The 15,943-nt window shown below is 36.7% G+C and overlaps 1 protein-coding gene across 1 annotated transcript; it reads left to right on the forward strand.

The window, feature by feature from the left end:
• Positions 1-12,770: 12,770 nt before the first annotated feature.
• On the forward strand, positions 12,771-15,867 carry Gngt1 (G protein subunit gamma transducin 1). The gene is made up of 2 exons (XM_008822555.1): positions 12,771-12,866; positions 15,739-15,867. The coding sequence occupies exons 1-2, from the start codon at positions 12,771-12,773 to the stop codon at positions 15,865-15,867; spliced, it is 225 nt and encodes a 74-aa protein (XP_008820777.1).
• Positions 15,868-15,943: the final 76 nt, after the last annotated feature.

Genomic DNA, 15,943 nt, shown 5'->3' on the forward strand with positions numbered 1-15,943 from the left:
GTCCTGATATCTTTTATTGTTTTTCAGTTGATGAGATCTTTTTTCCCTTTTTTAATCTTCCTTCCTTCCTTCCTTCCTTCCTTCCTTCCTTCTTCCCTCCCTCCCCCCTCCTCCCTTCCTTTCTTTTTGTTTTTTTTTGAGAAAAACTCTGTAACCAATTTTAAATTTTTGAATTTGAATTTTTATGTACAATATGTTAAAGTCTCTTATGATTAATATATGTTTCTTTTTAATAGAGATGACTCATAATTTTTGGGTTAAAATTTTAGTAGGATTTTAGAAACATTTTTAATGAAATAATGGATGTTTTATAAAAGGAGTGTAGATCTTAAAAGAAAGCCAAAGTTTTAATTTTGACAATTTATAGCATTATTTGTTTATCTAATAGGCCAAATTTTATAAATTAATTTAAATAAATGTCCACCAAGACCAATTCCTCAATCACTATGTAATTTATCAGGAATGAATCAGGTAAGAATAATTCTTTTAAAGAGAACTTTCCCTACTTTTGAAGCAGTGACTATCCAGAAAAAGAAAGGTTTGCCCAATGGGAAAATGTGTAAAACATAAAATGAAATCTAATCACAGGTTTTAAGTGACCTATTTATTAGAAGAGTAAAATAAAGTCCTTATGTTTTAAAACCACTTTTTAAAAATTATGTGTGTGTGCCTCTTTGTGTACAGGTGCACGTGAGTGCAGCTGTTCTCAGACGTTAGAGGAATCAGATTCTCCTGGAACTGAAGTTACAGGCAGTTGTTACCCATCCAGCCTAGGTGCTGGAACCAAACTCGGGTCCTTTACAAGAGCAACACATGCTCATAGCTGCTGAACCCTCTCTCCAGCCCCCAGTTATCTGTTTTCTAAGTATCATTAAGAATACATCAATATTTAAGAAAGCTGAATCAAACATTAGTTTTATTTCAAGGCATTGAAATTTGACCTTAAAATTTAATAACCCTTAATTATAATCATCTTGCTTAAACCATGTTCACATTTTAAAGCTTAATTTTACAAGTCTTTTGAAACATACTTTGTTTTTTTAAAATCTATTTTCATTTTGGAATAATATTTCCCTTACCATATAAAGTTCTTTCTCACCTAAAAGCATTTTTCTTTCCTTAACATTTTTGTTTTTACCAAAAATAGATCTCACACCTATAATCTTTATCCCTTTTTTACTTGATAGTTTATATTTGTCTTATATTTATATTTATTATTTTTTCACAAAATTTAGAATGCACTTTTAAAAATGAGATAATTATATATTAAAATCCCAGAAAGCTGTATCTAAAACAGAATATGTATATAATATGTTATATATAATATATATACTTAAGATACCATGTATATATGGTATCTTAAATATCTAACAGCTGATAAATACAGGTAAGGCATATTAATAGTTTTGTGGGTTTTTTAAACAAATTAATCATTTGTTAAATATTTAAGTCATCTAGCAGACACTTTGAAATGGCTTTTTTTAATGCACTCACTTTGGTGCATATGAGGCATGCAAAGCAGCATATTTTGGCATTTCTGCTTGTGTTTCTTATAACAGCAGATGATGGAAATTATGTATTGGGGAAGGCTGTGTCCTGGAGCAGGAGAATTACCTTTTAAAATGCAGTTTACCCCACAAGCAATAAGGACTTTTTAGATTCGCTTGTATAACAAGAAGGGAGACAAGGCTCAGGAAGGCAGCACCCTGCCCACAACTGTTCAGTTACACGATCTCCTCTTCCAAAGTTATTTTTTTAATGTAAACTTAAAAGGTCATGTTAATACCCTAAAAGAAAGGTCTTGGAACATTAGACCCCCTCGTTAGTTTCCCTCATGTGGTTATAAGTATTAAATACCTATACTGCTCCTTTAATTGGTGCATTGAGACAGATAGCCAAGCTAAATCAATTACATCTTTATACCCCAGTTACACTAAGAACTGGAAAGAATTTGGGCTTAATTCAGCAATGTAATTTATGTGAGAACTTCCTTATAAACTAATTTGGTACCATGTAAACAATGTAAAAACCGAAGTATATGCAGACACATAGTTATACATGAAGGTAGATTTTAAAACCCAAGATATTGTACTTCGTTAGGTTTATCATTTGTCTATTTGAAATTAGAGTTCTGATTTGACTATTTTTCTGATAGCACTAAACACTAATCTCAAATCTGTCGTCTCTTAGAACAACACAGAAAATGAACATTTTTAAGATGGAGAGCATAAACTGATACTTAAGTCTGAAAGATAGTCTGACATGATTATTGGTAAGGCTTGTGGCTCAGTATATACCCAGTAAAAGTATAAAGTCAGAATATGAAGTTCAGACTTAGGTAATGTCTGGCCCCACTTTAGAGCTCAATAGTGATAGGTATGTGATGAAAATATAGAAATGTTTTCCACAATGTGACTTTGGGCCAAAGATTTTTATTCTTTTAATGTATAGTGAGGTTAAATACATTTTCCTTGCTTGCTTGTATATTTTAAAGAAAAGGAAAAAGAAAGAAAAAATTTAAAGTATAGATTTCTAGATCAGGCATCATTTGCCTACCCAGTGTCAGTGTCAATCTGGGATACAGTTCCCTTCCAAGATATAACACCAGCCTGTCTTATCCTGGATTAGGCAAGACTAGCCATTTACCAGCATTTAATCACCAGTGTTCAGTGGCTAATTTTCACTAGAAGCATTCCTAGAGATCTCTGGATCAAAAATGATTCCATTAAGTAAAAAGCTGGGGAGCTTATGTTGAATTCCCCACCTGAATCAGACACTAAAGCCCATCCAGTGTAAAGTTTAAAGCCAAGGCTACACATAAAAAACTCATTTTTTAAACTTCTCATAAAATGAGAACACAAGGAGTTTAAAATAATTTATTTTGACCCCTGACCCTGAAAGTTACCGGAAACCTCTTCCTCATCACTGTCCAGTGAGTATCTAGAATTAAGAAAGGAGACTAGAGTCCAACAAGGAGAAAAGCTAGTTGGCAGTCTGGTACTGAGGAGAAGGTTGTTTGCATCCTCTTTAATTGAGACTGAAAAGTTTCAAAGAGGACGAATCAGAAGAGTTATCCTTGCTTGAAAGTTATTATGCTTCTTAGAAAGTAGAGGAAACAGGTAGGAAAGAAAAGGAGGCGAGAGCATACCTAAGATTTTAGAATGAGAGAAGTCTACAAGCAGCCGTTTTTTTACGTGTTGTATTTACACTTAACTCTCCCACTGTGTCTTGGCCTATCCTCTTGAAGGCTTAAGATATCTGAGGGATCAGCCCTTATGATGAGTCTCCCCCCAAACCCATGTATTATTTTATTTGACCTAGAAATTGGGTATGGATGAGTCTAGGGGATTTTTATCTTTGATGTCTATGGCACTTATCATGCATCAAATGTACATTTCTGGCTGGAAAACAGAAGCAGAGGAATGCAAGGTATCATCGTATGTAGTAGGACAGATGAACCAACTGACAGACTGACAAACTCACCAAGAGTTTTTAAAGATGGACTGGTATGAACATCCAAAAATTTTAAAGGTGAGGAGACAGAAAAATAGCTCCACATTAGCTCCTTAGTAACCTGAATTTTCTTAGGTTTTTTTAGGAAACTCAACTCAAGCCACACCAGGACTTTTGGCTTTGGGTCTGAAAAGAATTTGATGACTAACTGATATGATAAAGTTATTTTAATAGAAGTTTAAGTACAAGGGTTAAGAAACAGAATCACTCAAACACAGAGTAAGACATACCCCAGTGTGGCTATGGGGTTTTAATGGGAAAGTAGCTTTTACACATGGAAACTTTTGATGTAGTTGGGATCTCTTTTTTTTAGATTTCATCTTAAACCAGGCTATATTAATCCTTTTCCTTGATACAGAATTCTATGCTATTAGGAGCTAATGAAGAGGCAAATTCACAGAAAGACAGAGGAAAGTAGGGGCTTGTTTTATAATTTAGCTCTAGTTTTGACATAAAGTTTAAAACTTTTAATATAATCTTTATTTTTAAGATTTTTAAACTTAGATATAATTTTTGGAGCTTCTACGAATTTTTTTTTTCTTTTTTCTTTTTGTCTTTTTGAGACAGGGTCTCCCTGTAGCCCTAGATGTCCTGGAACTCACTATGTTGACCAGGCTGGCCTTGAACTCACAGAGATCTGCCTGCCTCTGCCTCCAGAGCACTGGGATTAAAGGCGTGCACCACCATACCCAGCATCTTCTACTAATTTTAAAAAATTACCTATTTTATCATTTTTGGTCATTTTAATAATTAATAAAATTTGTAGCCATTTATGGTTATCTTTAATTTTATTGTCTAGAACTTTAGTAAAGTACGTAAAATAAACCAGTTTAGAGATAGTAGATGTTTAACATTGAGACAAATGTAAAGCCAAGTCATTTTTAGTTATTTTTTTTCTTTTTTAACCAGTGTTTTCAGGTTAAATCAACACATTTGACAAATACAAAAACAGTTGGAGTATCAATTTTTTTTTCTCCAAACATTTCCTCCCTTTCTTACATTAGATTCGGAAGGAGTGTCCAGAGAAGAACACGCTGAACGTTAGCAATTTAATAAAGTCAGAAACCAGAATGTTTTGTTAGTTCTGAAAACAAAATGCATTTTAAGAAAACAAATAAAAGGTGTATGTTTAAATGTGGACTTAAACCATCATCTCAGGATGAGCAACAAGGGAGGCTGGAGCCCCATAAAGAACTTGTCAAAATCCACATGAGGAGGTAACACCAGCTTCCTAAGATTTTTATAGTAACAAAACAATGAAAGTCATAAATCAAGACATTTTACAAATTGTTGGGGAACCCTGCTGCTAGGGTTGTAGTCCTCCATGTCTAGATAGTTCTAAGGAGCTCGGCACTATATGGAAGGACTCCCCTTCTCAGCAGGGGGCCTCCTGCTCTCTGCCTGACTTACCTGGAAAGTGCCGCCAAGTACGGATGCCTGACCTTATTTGGAACATGAACTTTGGCATAGTTACCTGGAGTACAAACTATCCCCAGGTTTTTTTCCATATGATAATTAGGCATTGCCCAGTAGTCGGATGATAGGAGCCTACTGCCACATGTAAATAAAGCATACTATGAGCACCGATCAGCTGAAGCATTGGCTACTGCCTCCACACTATATTTTCCCTAACCCCCACTGAATAAACGGAGCTGTTTCACTGAATCTGGAGCTGTTTGTATCACTGAACCTGCCTCCCCGGAAGGGCTTTCTTCCATCAGTTTTCACTGGCAATCCCTGACACCGTTCATCACTTCTGCTCCTTTTGTCCTCATGGACCAGTGGCCAATGACCCACGAGGGGAGGGAGAGACCCACATGCTGGCACCCAACATGGGGCTCGAACCCACGACCCCGAGATTAAGAGTTTCATGCTCTACCGACTGCCCCACAGCAAATATATCATATATCAAGATACTTTACAAACATACCAATGAAAATATCAGGTAGGCAGGTGACCTCAAAGCAGAAAAATCTCCACAATAGTGCATTGGATGTTATCTGATGCTGCTGTTAGGCTTTTGGTTGATGGAAGCTGGCGATCTACTAATACATTTGAAAGTTTTCACCTGTTAGTCAAAAGGATGTGAAGTCAAACACAAAGGTAAACAAAAAGTATTGCTACAAAGAGAGCTAAAGATAGCCTAAGATAAATTATATTGAGGCTCTGGACCTAGAACATCTCCAATAGCGTTACAGGCCTAATGACTTAATCAACCCTGTATAAGGTTCAGTGTAAGGTAAGACCCAGTTCTTTGCAGGGACTTTCTTCATACCTGATAGCCCACTCTTTACTGTCCTCAGTTCACCCCTAAAGGAACATTGTCTCAGAGAGTCTCACTGGCCACTTTTTATCATTGAAACATGTCTGACTCTTCCTCTTCTTATTTCTTTTCTTGTTTATTTTTAGACCTAGCTGTTATGGCAGTTAAATGTGATATAATTTACTTTTGAATATTATTATCCATCTACCTCATAAGTTCCTAGAGGATAAAGATTTTATCTGTCTTTTTTATCTGCTTTACAATTAAGTTTTCAAAATTACATCTTGCAGAAAAGAGGAATTCAAGACATTTTGATTACATAAATAAATGAAATGTTAGTTGTTAATGTCTTATAACCCTTTATAAATAGAGTGTTAGTATGAAAAATGGTATTATAGAAAAATTTACATTCATGTGATAACCCCAACTTTATTGGGGTTAATATTGTAGATTTGCTTCGGAAAAAAATGTTTCAGACTAAGTGTCTATAAAGCAAGTAATATTTGAACTCTGTTGGCAATGTTTCCATTTGGAAGAACCTGTGATTAGTCCTCTGTGTAAAACAAAGGACTTTTAAGCAACATCTTGAATAATTGCTCCATATTCTAATTCTCATAACATAAATATTCTATTTATTGGGAAGTCTTACTTCAAAACACACTTACATCTAATATGTGAATACAAACAAAAAATAAGCAAACTGTGAACCTCATGCCAGTTCAAGTTTACTTTAATTTTTAGAAGAACTTAATCGAAACTATGACAAATATTAAGGGAAATTTAATTCACTCATATAGTTTTGTTTGCCAAAAGTATTTTAAAGAAGGTTTTTTTAAGCCCCTCTAACTTATGGTGTAGGTAAGTGCATTAGCGTTCTCTAAAGAAACAGAAATGATAAAATGAATATATATATATATGTTTATCAGATTAGCTGACAGGATAGAGTCCGAGTAGTCCAACAAAGGCTATACCACACTGGAGAGGCTGAGAATCTGGTGTTGCTCAGTCCACGAGGCTGGATGTCTCAGTAGTCCCAAACTGGTGCTGAAGGCCTGATGGATTCAAGATCTGCCAGTCTTCAGTATACATTGGAATCTGAGAAGTTGCACAGCAGGAAGACAAACTCACCAGTAAGAAATAAGTCAAGCAGCAAAAAGCCAGAGTTCCCTTCTGCCATGGCCTTTTATACAGCACCATCAGAAGGTAATACCCACATTTAGGGTAGGATTCCAGCTTCATATGATCCAATCAAGGTCTCTGTCATTTCAGTTACTCCTAGATTCACCCAGGATTAGCCATCACAGTAAGGAGACACTAGCCTCTGTCCATTGACTCCATGACCTGCTCCATGTCTCCCATTCTTTAGTGCACTTTATCAACACAAACTTTTTTGTGAGAATCTCTGCAATAAGATATAAGCATAAAATATTTTCTTTTTATAGAAATTGCATCACCAAGTGATACGCTTAACTCCTATTTCCCAATGAATAGCCTCTCTCTTAGCAACCTTCCAAACACGTCATTATTGATGGCCATATTTGGTTAATAAAAACTTGTCTTAACATTTAAGAATAAGAAAAGTCAAGGCAATCTGTGTTTCTTTCTCTCTTCTGGGAATTTATATCGTGAGTTTTGTTTAACTCATAGTCTGATTTGTATAATAAGTAGTTCATGACGATGCATTTAAAGCTTTTAATATGGTGCTAGTGTTCTATTTGTGGATTACAAAAGTATTCCATAAATACAAATTATAAAGAAAAAAGATGGATTTTATTATAAAAAATTTTTATTTTGACTGTGTATGATGTAGTTGTCAGAGGCTTTCAATGTGTAAAATCACCAAGGACACTGAACTAACATGGATTGCCATATGTATCATTTTCATGACTATAGTGAATGATTTGATTTTCTAAAGCAGTAAAAAGTTTTTAGAGCATGGTCTCCTTTTTATTTAAAATAATTTTTCTGGTCTTCCATGCCAAATTACAGATAATGAATAAAGCAGCCTGACTCTTAAATTTAGTTAAGAATAGACCTGAATTTGGAGGACACCGTTTCCCGTAGATATCTCTTAAACTGTGCCCCGGAACTATGTTCTGACACTGCGTTCTCTAGCCAGGCTTCATCCACAGTTTTATTCAAAAATGTTTCTCCTGCTTCAGCTGGAAAAGTGCAAGCTTGAATCCCCCCCTTATCTTGTCAGGCAATCTTGCCTTTTTATCCTTAGTTCTAGAACATGGAAGACACACAATGTCAAGCATCCTTTCCAATCTTCACTGTGTTCAAGAAAGATGAGCACACTGTCTTTCTGTACTTTGGTATGTTAATTCTTAAGCATACCCACATTCAGCCAATTGAGGGTCCCTGGAAACAAGGTCAGATGTCAGGTCATAAGAACATATGGTTCAGTGAGTTTGTCAAGGTTAATTAAAACTCATTAGTTCAGATTACATCCATTTTATAAATGTCATTCCTAAAATTTTTATGATTATGAATTCAGGTATATATTTTAAATATATAAATATATTCTAAGTTCAAGAATGAACTAATTAGAAATATGTTTTTGTATACGCAAATATTTGCCATGTTATTTGACCATCATGCTAGAAATAGTGCAGTTCATCTGATGTAGCAGATCTTGGGAAATGCAAAACACCTTATATACCTGTCACACCCACAAACTGGTGAAACCTAAAACTAACAACTTAACTATTTAAAAACATACTTCCCCTAGGGGTCAGTATTGCTCCCATTGAGAATCAGTCTCAGCGTGGGATACCATTGTATGAGATTTCCTCTTCTCTACTTCCCTTTTGCTCTTTTCATTCTGTATTAGTGCCTTTTCTGTTGCTGTATTAGAAACGCTGTGAACAAGGGAGCTTATAAAAGGAACTTTATTTAGCTTATGGTTCCAAAGGGGCAAGAGCCCATCATGGTGTGGCAGATATGGCTGAAGTAGGAGCAGAAGCTAAGCACTCAGATCTTCAAGCAGCCACAGGAACCTGAGAGTGACTTGAGATCTGGCAAGGCTTAAGAGCTCTCTAAGCACAGCCACCAGTGATGTGCTTCCTCTAGCACGACCACACCTTCCCAAAACAGCACCACCAACTGGGGACAAAATGTTCAAATACTTGAGCCTGTGGGAGGCATTCTCCCTCACACACTCTGTGATGACAGACCAAGATGGAAGAAACAGAAAAAGAGCAAACATCCCCATCAGCTGTAACAGCTACCTTAGCTTTTTGGCTGTGTGTCTTCTGTCTTTTCAACACCGGCTGTAGGTTCACTGGAGATGTTTGGGAATAGGATCAGTGAGTTTGACTCTTTCAGAACTTTCTGTGGAAAGGTGGCCTAACATGAAAGCTTAGAATATGAGGGACAAGAAAGTGTTTGGTGTCAACTTCATATTTTTATGCAATTAATACCAGCAAAGCATTTATATTGGAAGTTCAGATTTACTGCCTGTCATTGAGTGACTGTGGGCATTTGAACTCGCTGGAGCACTTTTATGTCATCTGCAAAATGGCAGAGAGTAAAGTAGATGCCATTGTATTTGGGGGTCGCGGCTGCAGAGCATAATGTACAAGACCCAATTCTCTTCTTCCACCATCTGAGTCCCAGGGATTGAACTCAGGCGGTCAAGATTAGTGGCAAGTGCATTTCCTAGCTAAGCCATCTCCCCAGCCGTATCTGGATTCTTTAACCATTGACTTTTATTTAACTATAAGCATTTGAAATCTCTATCACACATGTAAGCTGTTGTGTGTGTGTGTGTGTGTGTGTGTGTGTGTGTGTTTCAGTGTTTTTGCACTATATTTTTCCCTACCCGCTCTCTGTTTGACTGGCCCTCACTCACTCAGGGTCTCGTGGTCCTGACTCGGATGGACAAACCACCATAACACAGTTCTATTTGAATTTTGCATATTTCCTATGACATTGGGAGGGGATGAATTACAAAGAAACAGCTCCTTATAATCCCCGCCATTCAAGCCCTGCACTGCACTACCCGGTGGCCTGTCATTCCCTATCGCCTTCGCACCCAGCACCCATGAACCTCACAGTCTGCCTCATCTGGCCCTGCTGAGCCTGAAAGACTGGCAGGGTGTCTGCCAGCCGTTCTCGCTCTCGCCCTTAGGGCCGATCGCCTTGCTCCCCAGAGTTCCAAAAATGGTTGCGCTAACTTCATCTCTCGGTTGCTAGGCTCCGCTCCTCTTCCCGAGGTGCTTGCACTTGCCTGGCACCCACGCTTTTCAGAGGAATGGGTAATTTCCGGGCTACAAGTGTCCTTGAGGGGACTGAAAATTGTGATCCTCACTTTTTGCGTGAAAATCTCTTTGAATTTTTTTGTGTGGACTTCAGCCTTTGTACCTGAAAGCTTTCTAGATTCTTCTAAGAGCATATTTCCTCAAAATGAAGTATTTTAACGTTAAACAGAGTTGAGAAATCGCTTATTTATAAAATGGTGTTAGGTAATTGGCAGCTCTTTTGTACTAGGTGAATATGATATAAGGTAGTAATTTCCTCAGCAGCTCTGATGCTCTTCACTCAAACAATATGCGAATAGGCAATGGACATAAAACTTATGCCAGGTTTTTATGTCTTAATCTGGGCTTCCTAGAAGCCAAGACTAACACAGAGAATCTTATTCAAATGATTTCTCAAGGGTGAGCTCTCCTGGGGAATCTTTAAGTGAGGAGAGCAGAATGGACCAGAGAAGGGGGTAGAAAATGTGGTTCCAGAAGTCCAGAATCACCCTAGAGTATCTGGAGCTGTAAAGATATTCAGTTACAACAAATATTTCAACTCAGACAAGGGGATGAGGTTGTTATGACCCCATATTAGCTAGTTATTTGTTACATCTTCAGGGGCCAGATAGGAGCATAATCTTCCAGGCACTCCCAAGCAAATACTTCAATCCATAAGTCAAATCCATGATAGTAAAATCTACCCATAACAGTCAATCCTTGCAGGTATGGGGATGGGTATCTGAACTGAGGAAAGATCTAGGTAGGAGGACAGCCGCATGTACATGGTACTTGAGGATCCAAATCATGTTCACTTTCAACATACTGATAGATCTAGGAACATGTACAAAGCCATCTAACAGACAATGCCGCGTAAGAAAATAGAGTCTGAAAGCCTGGTAGTGCTGATTGAAGGTACACATGTAGGTAAAGCCTGTTCTATATACAAGCTGCTGCATGGTCCTTATCTATGTTAGTTCCATTTAACATTCTCAATAATTTTGCAATGTAGGTAATATCATTGCTCATACTTCCTAGTAAAAAGGCACAGGTTTAGAAAGTTAGTTAAAATCATACAGCTAGCAAGTACCAGAGGGTCATTTGCTTTCAATAATATGCTATGGCTTCCTGGAGTGGGAAAAAAAAAAAGAGATCTTAAACCCTATCCCAGGTCTATTAAGTCAAAATTCTTTTCATATTTTAATAAGGTATGCTTTATTTTGTGAAAGCCTTAACAACTAGTGGTGATAACCATGCACATTGAAGTATTTCTAAAACGTGTGGAGTGTCAGAGCCAGCATTAAGTGCAAATGGCCATATCAGCAGGCAAAGGTAGCAGAAATGCTTGAGAAGTTTTACAAAGGGTCTGAAAGAAAGGATTGAATTCTCTATTGTTGCATTGTTCATTAAAATAAAGAACAGAATAAGAAAAGCAAAATCTGTGGTCACAGTGGGCTCAGGTATTCACTAGAAGAAGTTCTTCTCATCTCTATGTTGCCATATGCACAAATTTATCATTAAAAATACCTAAATTACCAATTTTTCAAAGGTGCACAGGACATTGTAGGATTAGGAAGGAAAATGATATTTCTCCAAACATTTGGGGAATGAAAACACAGAAGTACAGGAAAATATGTTCATTGCTGATGTGTTACTAACAGAGTGTTTTCATGCAGATGTACAATGGGATATTGTTCTCTAAAATAACATGATCCAAACGTATCAACTTTCACAAAAACATTTCCTTGTGAAAAATTGGATGGAGAGACAGAAAAGAAAAGGAGAGACAGGAGAGACTAGAGGTGTGATGCCATCTGTTTGCAATAAAATGCTTTCCAGGCAATTTCCTGGGCATACCAACGACTACCAAGCTAGCTATCCTCCGCATTTCCCACAACTCTAAGGAGAAAAGGCTGCTGAGAAGGCAGAAGAGTCCATTCTTTTTGCATAAAATAGGTTGGTAGGTCAGAGTTCAGAATCACTACACTCCCTTTACCGGGTTATAACTGCTAAGCATGTGTTATCAAAGTACTGTGAGTAGCCTACACATTCTAGGTATTGTTGGAAAGACATTTCCAAGTTTTATACTAGTTTATTTCTGAATAAGTTATTTGCTGTATTTCCATTCATTGGTTTACATTTCAATTCATCCTCAATATTAAATTTATGACACTATAAATAGTTCCTTTTTAATACCAGATTAAATACTCCAGCAATTAAAGGATTAATGCACAGTCCTCAAAATGACCTCAAGTCAGTTAACTGGCATAAGTTACATGATGGAGGACTTTACCCTGTAGCTGAAGGTAGAAAACCCAAAAGTTCACACTGTGCGAAAGGCTAGCAGAAAGAAAGGGCTTTAATACTTTAGACCATATACTAATTAAACTGACCCCTCCCCAAAACCTGCTGACAGATGTTGAGAGACAAATGCTTAGTTTAATCGTATTAGGAAAGATTATGAAGAAGCTTTAAAATCCCAAGACTATTGTTCAGTGTCAGCATTGTTCAGAAGAGAGAGAGGAAGAGAGAAAGAGGAAGAGAGGGAGAGAGAGAGAGGAGAGAGAGAGAGAGATATTTCCCCCCTTTTAAAAGAAGAGTAGCTTGATCAGAAATTGGTTACCACAGGAAATTTTTTTTAAACTGTGAATACGTGGTAAGTGCAGGGGAAAGGGCTTCCATGACTGCATTTAGGCTACATCAATAGTTTGGGTGTATATACTAACATTTTACCTTTACAGTAGACAAAGATGCCAGTGGTTAATACTGAAGACCTAACAGAAACAGACAAATGGAAGATGGAAGTAGAACAGCTCAAGAAAGAGGTGACTCTGGAAAGAATGATGGTAAGTGGTGGTTCTACTGAATTCCATTGGGAGAGACGGTGTAGGATTGCAAGTCAGAAAATATAGAATGCTCTCAATTCATTTAGTATACTTAAAAACAAAGTGTTTGTGTAAGCTATCATCATAAATGAAGAAAGGTATTAATGAAACTCATCTCATGATTTAGACTCTTAGTAAGAGGTTGGAAAACTATTTCCCCTGGCCCAAGTCCAGCCTTTCATCTATTTTTGTATGACCACTGAGCTAAGAAATATTTTATCTTTTTAAGGAGAGGGAAAGAAGAAAAGACGGGAAAATATGGGACAGAGATCGTGTTTTAGCTAAGCATCAAAATGAAGCAATGCACGGAGGCATTTTGTTTTTATTTCTCTAAGCTGATAAGGTTCTCTTTATTTGATGCAATACTTTGATGTTGTTGATTTATTTTAAAGTACGACCTCATCCTCTCCAGTCCTGTCCTGGTCAGTAAAAATAAGTACATTCTATTCTTTGCAAATAAAGATGATTTTAGTCACAGGGACTCACTGGTTCCTCCTAAAAGCATCTGAGGGCTCTTGAGAATGTCTATCCAGAGCACTCTGCCATTAAAAGGGGCAGAAAGGGGAAAGAAATGAAAAGCTTTCACCAAACAAAGAGTGACTAAATCGTGGAAAATGTAAATGTAGAAATATACTTTAGATAACTTCATTTTAGGAAAGTTACAAAAACTAAACTCCTCTACAAGTGAAAACATCTTATCATACATGTATTTTAAATATCTTCTTATGAAAACAAATCAGAACAAGGAGTTTATATTCTTTCCATGTCTTGCTCAAAACTCTTACTATAATCAAATAAATTTAAGATTTAGTTCTTATATGTTTATAATCACCTCTAACTCCCTATTACCCTTTCTATAAAGACAAAACATGTTTCCCTATAAGGATAAACTTTAGGGGCAGAAGAGATGGCTCAGTGTTAAGAGCACTGTCTGCTCTTGCAGAGGACCTGGGTTTGATTCCCAGCACCGACATGGTGGTTAATAACTGTCCATAACTCCAGTTTTAGGGGATCCGACACTCTCTTCTGTCTCCATGGGCTTTCAGGACACAGGTGCATTTACACACATGCAGGCAGTACACTCATACACATAAAATATGAATAATAAAAGAAATATTTTTTTGAAAGATAAACTTCAATGCATAGTTAGCACAAAAGCTTGGAACACACAGTAGACAAGCTAAAGTCATTATCTTGTTTACATGTTCTGGATTGTGCTTTGGTCAGCAGTTGGGTTGTCTTCAGGTTTATGAGTTTCTCAAACTTTTTATTTTGGGGAAACATAATACACATCACTACCCACTCATCTTTGAGGGTTCTTTTCCTCATTACTCAAAATATCCTTGTTCTTGGAAGCTTAAGTAACTTAATATTTGACTGCAAAACTCTCTCTTTCTGTCTCTGTATCTCTGTCTCTCTGTCTCTGTCTCTGTCTCTCTCTCTCTCCTGTTGTCATTGTTCTCTTCCTTCTCCTCCTCCACCTCCAATCTCTCAATATAGATATTTTCATATATATTTAGACACTCATGTACATCTCTCCCAAACACACAAAGATACACATGATGCTTTAGTCTATTCAGGCCTCTATAAGATAAGACCAGAGATTTCATGGCTTATAAAATATATATTATTTTAATTTTACTTTCTCACAGTTCTGGAACTGAACTGTTCCAAGATCATGGGCCTGTTCCCTCATTCACAGGTGACTGTCTTTTCACTGTGTCCTCCCATAGTGAAAAGGGTAAAGGAGCTCTCTGATGTCTCTTTCATAAGGATGCTAATCCTATTTTGGAGACCCCTACCCTTAAGATGTAATCAGCTTCCAAAGGCATCATCTCCTACTATCATCATATTGGATATTAAGGTTTCAAAATATAGATTTTAGAGGGCACAAATACTTGGTTATATGTATCTAGGTATATCTCTATAAATACATGTGCACATATATATGTACATATATGTATATGGTGTGAAATTTTACTTGAAAAAAATCTAATTATTTAAATAATTTCTGAAATGGTCATTGAATATTTTGCCAAAAGTAAATTAATTGTGTTACCGTCATAAAACACATTAATTAAAAATGAAACAAATTGAAGTTTCAAATCATGAATGATTAGAACTATTGTGCATATATATGTATATATATGACTTGTATATAAAAAGCACTAAAGCTTGATTGTATTCTATGTCATTACCATAAAGTTATAAATGAGAGAGGGACAAATTTATAAACAAACCTAATATTTCAGTTCAGCATATGTTTGCTTATTGAGCTCCAACTAAGTGCAGGCTCTGGTCTAGACGCCTATGACAGACTGAACAAAACAGCCAAAGTCTCTGACCCCTTAGCGCACTTGCCATTTATTGTTGTGAAGAGTCACTGTAGATGAGTTTCAAGTTGCATGTATATACCTCTGAGAGTCCAAGACTAGGGATAAGCCAAGAATTTAGCAACTCATTTCTTCCATCTTTAGAAGTAACATTTTTAGAAAGAGGGAAAAGATTTGCTCAATATTCACTCTGGTGACATTTCTGGCTTGTGTTTCTAGCTGTGGTCTGATCCCTGGGTCCTGCCTCCTTTGAAGAAACTAGAGGCAGGTCAGCTAGCAAACCTTAGTTAAAATGTGGCCAGCCTTCTATCATCCGGAGATAGCTAGGAAGACAGGGTAGGATCAATTCTTTCTATCCTGGAAAGTGTATGTGCACTGGAAGAAAACAGGATCATTTAAGGTAGATACAGCATAAAATTTTATTATAATAAATATCTTTCCAGAATCTGTAGCATTCTGTTTTAAACTAAATGAGTCATCTCTGTCTCCCCCCTCTTAAGGTTTCCAAATGTTGTGAAGACATAAGGGATTATGTTGAAGAAAGATCTGGAGAGGATCCACTAGTGAAGGGGATCCCAGAGGATAAAAACCCCTTCAAGGAGCTTAAAGGAGGGTGTGTAATTTCATAAGCAGGGAAAACATTCTTGGAATATTTAGAATTTTAATGACAATGCAAATTGTTATCCATATAATTAAGCACATAAA

Source organism: Nannospalax galili, unplaced genomic scaffold, assembly GCF_000622305.1.
Source record: "Nannospalax galili isolate Female #2095 unplaced genomic scaffold, S.galili_v1.0 scaffold85, whole genome shotgun sequence".
In the NCBI taxonomy this organism is placed as follows: Eukaryota; Metazoa; Chordata; class Mammalia; order Rodentia; family Spalacidae; genus Nannospalax; species Nannospalax galili.